The sequence below is a fragment of the Rhea pennata genome, chromosome Z, assembly GCF_028389875.1.
Source record: "Rhea pennata isolate bPtePen1 chromosome Z, bPtePen1.pri, whole genome shotgun sequence".
Classification (NCBI taxonomy): domain Eukaryota; kingdom Metazoa; phylum Chordata; class Aves; order Rheiformes; family Rheidae; genus Rhea; species Rhea pennata.
The window spans coordinates 16,689,435-16,699,527 of NC_084702.1; the positions used below are offsets into that span (position 1 = coordinate 16,689,435).

The 10,093-nt window shown below is 37.6% G+C and overlaps 1 protein-coding gene across 1 annotated transcript; it reads left to right on the plus strand.

Annotated features, from left to right (window-relative positions):
- Positions 1-1,770: 1,770 nt before the first annotated feature.
- Positions 1,771-9,491, plus strand: LOC134153511 (monocarboxylate transporter 13-like). The gene is made up of 4 exons (XM_062599757.1): positions 1,771-1,975; positions 5,970-6,113; positions 7,221-8,024; positions 9,265-9,491. The coding sequence occupies exons 1-4, from the start codon at positions 1,774-1,776 to the stop codon at positions 9,489-9,491; spliced, it is 1,377 nt and encodes a 458-aa protein (XP_062455741.1). The 5' UTR covers positions 1,771-1,773.
- The last annotated feature ends 602 nt before the right edge of the window (positions 9,492-10,093 follow it).

Genomic DNA, 10,093 nt, shown 5'->3' on the forward strand with positions numbered 1-10,093 from the left:
TAGGAATATTTCCCTCTCAGCTAGATCTTATATCTTGCATGCACTGCATGATTTTTCCAGGCTAGTCACAAAACTTTTAAGGGGAAATATGCTTTTTCAGCTACAGATCTAATAAGATACGCTTGTCTCTTGAGACCTTCACAAAGAAGCACATGCCTCATGCATGGACAAAAATGCTTTGCAGTACTGGAACCACCAATGTTTGCAAATGCTCAAATATTATGAAGAGGGCTCTAAAGGCTTTTTCCCACTGCTCCTTGCAAGTTACTCACAATGTAAAGATAGTTATCTTGCTTCAGGCCAAAGGGGGATGCCTCAGGTTTAACCACGGATTAAGAATAATGCAATAGTTCCCAGGTTCTGATTGCAGATTGGAGACTTCCTGAGCCAGAGCCCATTTCCAAGTATTTAGTGATCCACAACATTTTTCTACAGCCCATGTGTATCTAATATTTCCATGTAAAGTTATGTCACCTTGTGACAAGGAGCTTCACAGTTTCACAATGTGCAGGCGGTTTGCAGACTTTTACTACCATATCTAACACTGGTTACTTAATTCTCCTTGGAGACCAGCATAATTCCAGTTTTATGCTGAATACTATTTTCAGTATTGCATCCATGCTGTTTAGGGAGAAGACCTATTGCCCCTGTAATTACTAAGAAATTATTGTCTTGATTCTGAATTAGAATATTTTAAATAAATTTTCATATTACTCTTAAGTGTTTCAGAATAATCTGCATGAGTTAGTATTAAATTTATGCATTCTCACTCTTCTCTTTAGTTAAAATTACCAGTTCACCTTAATATGGAAGACAAAACACACACAAAAAGGGGTTGGCCACAATATTGCTGAAATTTACGTGATGGACAGTATTAAGGTCTAGACAATACCACATTCAATCTCTCCAATATTATTTTTTCTGCTTTTAAATGTCACTTAGACCACATTTGCCAAAAATAAGGTTCAGTCTCCCAGAGAGAGATTCAAGTCAGCAAAGGAAAGCCTACTGTATTCAGACTTCCAGATAAGTGAAGTTGCCTTCTTTAATTTCCACTTTTGTGGTTGCCTAGAAGATTGAAACTGACAAGTTTCCTGCCTTTTGAAGGTCAGGGATCTTTCTTTTTTCTGTCTCCTATTCAGTCACAATAATGATATCACTCATAGGAGCACATATAGAAAATTTAATTATGCTTTATCCTTATAAAGAATTGTGCTTGGATTATTTAGCTAATGCCTACAGACAGCAGTTGCTATGGCCTTAGTTGGTAAACTTTATTTCATTGCTCAGAGAACATTAGAAAATATGGTATCATGTCAGACTAAATTTTTTTTCTTCAGTATGCTGTTTTAAAAAATAGAAGGGATAGAGTACTTAAGGTTTATTAGAATAGATAGGATCTTGGACATATCTTTGAGGATCTTAATGCCTACTTCATTTTGCCTTTCAATCTCACCCATTTGCATTTGGGCATGCTGCTGCTTTTTGTCCTCCTTATCTGAACATTTTTCCTTTCTTCATTTTTTTAACTTTCCTTCTCTTCCTCCTGTCTCCTGGCATGCCTATTTCCCAGTTAATATTTTAAATCAAACCACTGAAATGCATATTATATTTTCCCTTGGTAATTACTTGTGTAAGCCATTACTAGAGTATTCTAATTCATTTCTGTAATACTAGGCCTTTCCTGATTTGCAGATCTGTTAAAGATCCTCACCACCACTACGCCCCAACAATAACAAAAAGCAACAAAGAGAAGATTTGATAGTAGAAAAGATGCAGGGCAAAGAGAGCAATCCACCAGATGGTGGCTATGGATGGGTTGTGGTAGTGTCAGCCTTCATGGTGATGGGCTTTACTGCTGCTGTCCTCAAGACTTTTGGTCTCTTCTTTGTTGAAATTCAGCAGCACTTTGATGAACTTGCAAGCATCACTTCCTGGATCACGTCAATAACGATCGCCATTTTTCATTTAGGAGGTAGGTAAAAGTGTTCCTCTAGCACTTTGTTAAAAATCTTAGCTACTCAAGATATTTCAAAGAACTTCAAGTTATTTCAAAGAACTTCCATAAAAAAATCTCACAAAACCAGAACATGCAAGAGCAATACTTCCTCCTTCTCTTCAGAAAATTGGTATTTGCACCCCCTCATAAAGATGTGTCTATGCCTCAGACCTGGAATGGATTAGTGATGACTCTTTGTGTATATAAAGAAATTTGGTTACCCTAAAGAACTTTATGTACCTAGGCTTATGATTCAATTTTCCTGCAGGCCCTGAATCAAACTCAGTGGGAATAAGCCTAAAAGAACTTCAGAGCTTGTTGGATCAAGCTCATGATCTGGTTTCTGCAAGCTCACTGATTTCACAGTAACTATAATTTTATCTAATTTCTATAAAGCCTAAGAGGTGTGACTCTGCCTGTCAGATAAGTATATACTACCAAAATGGTGTCTCTCAGTTCTGCTTTCCTCCCATTCCTCATTTTTGCCCTCACAAAGATCCCTCTTCTGTCCATAGCCAGTTCTAGCACACCCAATGGACCATTTCAAGTCATTAATAAAACAGAAAACTAACTAAGTCTTAAAAAATTTTCAGTTCACCAGAGCTAGTATAAGGAAGGCAAGACCAAGCAAGCAGAGAGTAAGGCACGAGAGAGTGAACTATCCCAGTAAAAGGCAATGAGCTGTTGGACCATACTCATTTTGCCAAACTAACGAGGGAAAACTAAATATAAAATATGCATTCTTTGACTCTTCACTGAGGAATTCTCTTCAGAGTTTTTTGTACCCTTGTAAACTAGATCATCCATCACCATTAGGGTGAGGATTCCAAACATGTGCAGACAAGAACTGTACAGAATCTGTGACGTCCTCTCCACATATTCTCATACAAATACATGATTGTAATGGGTAAGTATACTTATGTAATAAATACTATTATAATTCTGGTTGTGACAACACTTCATTGTACTTCATTGCACAGATACTGTATAATTACAGGCATCCTACTCACTTCACACCTATCGGGATTACTGTTTGTAACCACTGTGCTTCCAGAGATCACGAACAACTGGTCTTCCTTTGAAAAATAAATTCAGAAGAACAAAATAATAATTCAAAATAGAAAGGCAAAAGATAAAACAAATTACAGGTTCACAAAATTTTATCAGTTCTATAGGCTGCTGGTTTTGTTGCTCAATTTGCAGTATTAGAGCTTGTTTTATTCTGACAGAAAGAATTAATTGAAAAATCGGTAAAAAGCCTGTTTTCCCACCTCCTTCATGGACTACAGAAATGAATACAAGGGAATCTATCAATCCAGTTCACAAATCAGGTGATAACATTGACATGTTGTGGTACTAGTATTGTCATTCAGACATATAAACTTGATCAGAAAAAAATGCTAATATAGGAAGACCAAAGAACTCAGAACCCTGATCTTCTGTATTGAAATTTATGTTTTCATTATATAGAAGAGCATCAGGGATATAGCAGAAAAAGTGAGATCACCAGTGTATAAGCCAACAAAAATAATATTTGCCTAACCAGAGTCTGAAGTTGGCCTACTTCAAAGAAAGTAGCTGTAATTTTCAGCAGAAAGGCAGTGATCTTCCTATCCTTCAAAACCTTTTGAAAATAATCCTTTTCTATGAATACAGCCTGATGCCCAAACATTCAAAAACACTTTCTGATAGCAGCTCATGGTTCTCAGGTCACTAGGTAATTTTCATTATCTTCTCCTGCCTTTGCTTCATTTATAGAGACCTGAAGACTTTCTGCTGAAGACCATCTGAGCCTCCAGTTCATTGAGCATCTTTCCTGGCCTGGCTTAGTCATTCTTAGTGTGTTCCTGTGGGAAACCTTCAGTGTCATTTGTCTCAGTACGAAGTATGATCAGTGAATTATTCGTTTTTCCCATTTGGATCATTTCAACAGTAGCTTCAATCTCTTGTGCGGAAGGACAGCATGTGCTTCTATATTTTGTGTTTGCATCTGCAGCAGGCAGTTCAGTTATCATAGCAAGGATTCTCTCATCACATACATCTGCCTCCTTTTAATACTAATGTGCATCTCCTACAAGCTTTCAGTTTTGCATGGTGATTGTTTTCCCCTTCCGTTTTTTGTAAGTTTTTTGTATATTGTCCTTTATTCTTTCAGACTCTGCCCCTTGGCAGTCTTCACCACTTCCTGTTCTGGGGCTAGCCTCTTTCTGCTTTTCCCTGCTACCCCATGTTTAGTTTCTATCTATTTCTGCTTCTCATTCTCTAATACAAAAACCTGTAGCAGTATTTCTGCTCCAAATTTAGGCCTTTCTTCTGTAATTAAGCACTTCCATGGGTCTTCCATGGGTTATCCAAGTCTACTTATCTCTTTTGTTCATCATATATGTATGATTCTCTGTGTATGCATTATCCTATCTCATCCCTTCTGCTACATCTTCCAGACCATGACCATTCCAGTATCATTTTTACATGCTTTTCAAAACATGGTATTTTTGCTGTAAATGCTGATGGACGTTTGGGATTTGTATGGCTTCTATCAGGTACCTACTGTCAGATAATATACATCCTGCAGCTTCACACCAATTAATGTCTGTTTGCTAGGTTTTATTTCACTTGTCTTAGTTACCAAATTATCTTCTTTCCTTTCTTAACACAGGCAAATATACAACAACCTGCCTCTACAAATTGGTAAAACCCTCCTTTGCTGATAGTGTTCTGTTCATTGTTTCTCCACTTATTTCAGCAATGGTTCTTAAGAATTCTTATGAATTTCAATGTAATCCTGAACTCTAGTTTCTAGATTTTCAATCATTTTTATGAAGCTGACTACATATACTCGCTAATAAATCCCATCCAAGAACTGATAGCATGATGTGTTACTTGGGATCCCTCTAGTGGCTATGGTTATTTCATAAAAATTTACTGGTTTAAAATTATGTCCACAGAACATGCCTTCTGATGATAGGTTTAGTCTTGATCTTGACTCTTTGGTGCTGATGGAAGAACAGCTAGAGAATATAATTGATCCTTAATTAAACAAAAATATTGTTAATCATCATTTCTGGTGCTTCTAAACAATGACTAGAGACTGGCTCTCTCTCTCTCTCTCTTTTTTTTTCCTTTCTTTTTTTTTCTTTTCTTTTTTTTTTTTTTTTTTTTTTAATTTCTGCACCAAGTTATGAGCATGACTGAGGAAAAAAACCCTCAAACCTGCAGCTCGTGCAACTTTCCTCTTTTGTGTGTTGAAGAGTTCCTACAGTCTGCTGAGAGAAAGAGTACCACTGAAAAACAAATTTAAGTAATGAACTGTAGAATTCCTGGAAAAAAATACTGCTGCAAATTAACCCTGGATTTTTTTTTCTGTATTAAACATTTGCAATTCCATGAACACGTGATTTTACAAAGCTCTAGAGGTTAAGAGGATTAGTTTTATCCAGATAATTTTCATGCTGGCCGTATCAGTGATACACTGATAATAACAGAAGTTTTGTAGATTAAGCTAGCTAGTCTATGGCTGAGGCTTCACATTTTGCTAAAGGGCTACATGAATTTCTGCCATATTGTTAGGTGTAAACTTGCGTGAAATTCAGTAGAACTGTTCCAAAAATAAGGCACTGACATGCTCTTCTCTATAAAAAGTCCACTGCACATACTCAGGATATATTTTGGAAGGGTTTTTCTTCTCTCTGCCATCAGGATGATCTCTTCCCTATTAGCAAACATCCGATTTTAGATTCACAGTCTCTCCCTTTTCTAGCAGAATACAGCAGAATTGTGACATTCTCTCTCTCTCTCTCTCTCTCTCTCTCTTTCAAACACACTCATACCACTCCTCCACAGAACAAAACAGTGTATTTGGGACAGGCATTATAAAGCTAATTCTTCAAATGCTTTATCTGATTGTACAATCATGTTAATCAGCTGCATGTTCCTAATGTAATAATCTTACTCTTATTTGTTGTTGATCTAGCCCCTGTTGCCAGTTCACTATGCGCAAAATACAGTCATCGGGCAGTTGTGATCACTGGAGGACTCCTTGCTTTTTCAGGAATGGCATTGGGATTTCTTGGACTCAGCATGGTTTGGATGTATGCAACAACTGGCTTCCTTCAGGGTATTGTTTTATGGCTTTAGAGATTTTTTTACTGATAAATTAAGGCCTTATTTTAAAGTGCTGATGGTAGGGGTTTTAAAATCCGATTCCTGTTGTGATTTTATAAATAATTAGAACTAGTAACAATCTTTAAAAGTTGTTTCTCTCATGTCCTGCTCTGAAAGTTAGAACTTGTCCTAGAAAACTGCAATCACGAAGTATGATAACAGTTATATCTATAATTTTCACCTGCAAATTATTTGCAACCAGAAAATAAAAGCATTTTATCTTTAATCACAGCTGAAAGCTTTGTGAAGGTCTAAAGAAGCAAAAGACTGCTAAAGTGCAGGAACATAGAGCTCCTAAATTTTGTATTTTCCATCAAATAATCCTACATTTTTGATCACAGGCCCAGGCCTTGTTTCCAATCCTTTGCTTTACTCCTGGCCAGAAAATAGGCCAGAAAGCTGTCTTTAACAGCTAGCAGATTTGCCTGGAACAGGAAGTAAAGCTGGCAGGAAATAAAATAAATCATTTCCAGATCCATGTTGGATGCAGAAAATGTCTGGAATTAGAGCCTTTTGGCAGTCCTGAGCCTTCCAATTTCTTGGAAGCTTTTAAAATTAGTGTGAGATAGAGCAAATTTGAAGCCAAACAGGTCCATCCAGAAAAATGAAGAGCATACAGATGCAGTATGCCAACATCCTTCATGTCCTCCCCCATTTTCTAATCCTAAGCACGGCTCAGTTTAACCCAGAGATCTGATCCAGGACCATCTAGTCTGTAATTAGGACAGCATTAACATTCTGAGGTCCATCTTATTTTAACCTCATGGACATCTATTTTCCACTAGTGGCAAATTTGTCAAACTAACTTTTTTCTTCTACAGTCAAAATATGAGTATTCTTCATACTCTTGTTTTGCTACATAAACATACAACTTATCTTACAGAACGTGTGCCACAAACAAACACAAACAATAGCATAGCTGAGATGATGCTTCTTCTAGAAACAAAATTTTCCTAATTTTTAACTTTGCAAATATAGGAACATTTACTCTTTTAATTGTCACCTTCATGCAATGCTCCAGTGGTATCTAACTAGTGCTGTTTGTATCGGTGTATTTCAGGACTTGGGATTTCCTTTTCATGGATACCAGCCATTAGCATTGTTAGCCACTACTTCTCCAAGAAAAGAGCTTTGGCCAATGCTATTGCCAGTGCCGGAGAATGTGCCTTTGCCTTCACCTTTGGGCCATTTTTCCAGTGGTTGATTGATCAGTTTGGATGGAAAGGTGCCCTTTTGATCATAGGTGGCATCCAACTCAATATTTGTGTCTGTGGAGCACTGATGCGACCACTGAAAAGCAGCTGCCTTCCTGAGACTAGCTATCCTGAAGCTGAGACACCATCTAGCAAGAGGGTGTCTGGGAGACACAACGATAAGTCTGCCATGACACACAAAACCTTCAACTGGATGCTTGTGAGGAGACAGGATTTTGTACTTTATGCCATTTTTGGTGTTTTAGCTGCTATGAGTTTTTTTGTTCCTCCATTATTTTTAGTTCCACTTAGCTACAGCCTTGGAATAGATGAATCTTGGACTGCATCGCTCCTGTCCATTTTGGCTATGGTGGATTTTGCAGGCAGGCTGCTATGTGGCTGGTATGCCAATCTCCGTGTTACCAAAACTATTCACTTGCTGACAATGACAATTGCACTGATCAGTACTTCATTGATGCTGTTGCCACTGGCTAGCAATTACCTCTCCTTAGCAATATTCACTGGCTTCTATGGATTCTTCTTTGGCACAACAGTTGCCATTCACATTACAGTGCTAGCAGATGTTGTAGGCATGTCAGATTTTGACAGTGCTCTAGGTCTTTTCATGCTCATTCGAAGTACTGGAGGTTTTGTGGGGCCTCCTCTTGCTGGTAAGTTAAGATACTATCCTCAACATAGTTTACATATAGAAAGTAAAGCCGTATCGAAAAATCTGGATCCAAGCCCAAATTTCCCCATCTTTTAGCTCAGATCACCTGGGTCAAGAAATGTATCAAAACAAAGAGTCAGTTTAATTCATCTCAAAAATACCTTGCTCCCTCTCTTCTCTGTGACTTTAGAGATATCTTTCCAACATAAAAGCAGAGAAGAATAGCAGGGCCACGTGATGTTCCTGTTTCCTGAATCCCACAGAATCCCATTTGATAAACTCCTGCTGTTCTGCTACGAAAGCATATCTCTGGAACCAGCAGTAGACCTATACTTATACAGTAGAGATGTTCGGTCTCTACTAACAAGTTTGATGTTAGATTTGAATGAGGGCTAGAGAATAGACCAAATCTGTAACAAATTTGCAATGTCAGAAAACCAGTCAAGCAGCCTTCATCAGCCCACAAATGAATCTGCAATTGTACCCGCAGAGCAACCCATACTGCTACATATACTACTACAGTATTACTACAGTATTATTACTTTTTCAATATGGTTCATAATGGCATGATGTATTGTGGTGGGCTGGTAGGATTGAAGCTGTCTAAAAAACAGAGTCTTTTCTGTCATTAACTTCTATGATTCTTTGAAAAATGATTAACAGGAAAGCCGGTAACAAAATAGGCACGCTTTCAATCTCTGTCTCTCCAGTAGAGGGCCTCTCCTTTCCTTCTTTAAACTGTCATGCTCTATAATTATGGTCCAAATCAGAGTAACTGAGGATAGCTACAATACAGAACACATAGCATCATAGAACGGTAAGGTTGGAAGGGACCTCTGGAGATCATCTAGGCCAACCCTCAGCATAGCCCCGCATGGGGATTGAGCCCACGACCGTGGCATTAGCAGCACCACGCTCTAACCGAGCTAAACCTACCCCCATGACTACTAAAATATAGAGTTGTAAGATTTGTTTTTTCTGCCATTACCTTTATTATCTGCTGTATTTTGGGTTGGAAGATGCTTCAAACTGTAGACCGTTTTGTTTTACTAACAATTTGCATTATGCAAAATAAATGAGAAGTGAATTTTATTTCAAACTTAGAAACACTACAATGGAGTGATGATTATCTATGCACCCATAGTGTAAGGAGTTGCAAGATGATACATTCACATTTACAAGCTAATTCACATTATGTTTTTTCCTATCAGTTGACATTACTCTCATTTGTTTCTATCTAGGTCTGATTGTAGACATGGCTGGAGATTACAGAGCAGGCTTCTACATGGCAGGAGCCACTCTTATCCTATCTGGTGTATTTTTAGTTATTTTAGATCATTTTCAACAGAGAAAAGAAAAAGAAAACCAGACTAACACTAAACCAGAAAAATCAACATTGCCCTACCCTTCTCTTCATTTCCTGGAACTTCAAAATAGACGATACCAAGAGCATGATGTAGTGGTGTGATTACACTGCATGTCTCCCAGCATTTCAGGACTTACTGCAGTGTTTTATTTTCTCCAAACACAGTATCAGTAGGATCTATAAACTGATGGATGTTTTGAGTAGGAATGTATGAAACTCAGGAAAAAAGTCACTAGTTTACAAGTAAGCAACACCAATAATCATTGTCTTACTATTTTGATGCTGAAGTTGCATTTTGACTATGCTAGTCTTAAACACAGTCCCTCAAGGTGGTGATAAGTAAACTAAGGAAAATATGATCTCAGCAAAATTACCATGATGTATGTACCCAGCACACTGAAACTCTCCTCTCAAATGCAGATCTCAGCTATCACGGTCGAGAGAAAAAGGGACCAGCTGCATTTTTAACCTGCGCAAATATTGTTAAGTATTTTAATTCAACAAATTGTTATGAAAGTGAGAGTACATGAATACAGTTTTAAGTGAAAAGGTTTGCAAATGCTCAACAGAGCAAGAATTAGAATCCAAACGAACCTGATAAACTGAAAAAATAAAAGAATAATTAAATTCAATATGGAGAAGTGCAGTTCTAAGTATCAGAAGGAGTAAGCAAAACACACACACATGAAACAGGGAATGACTGG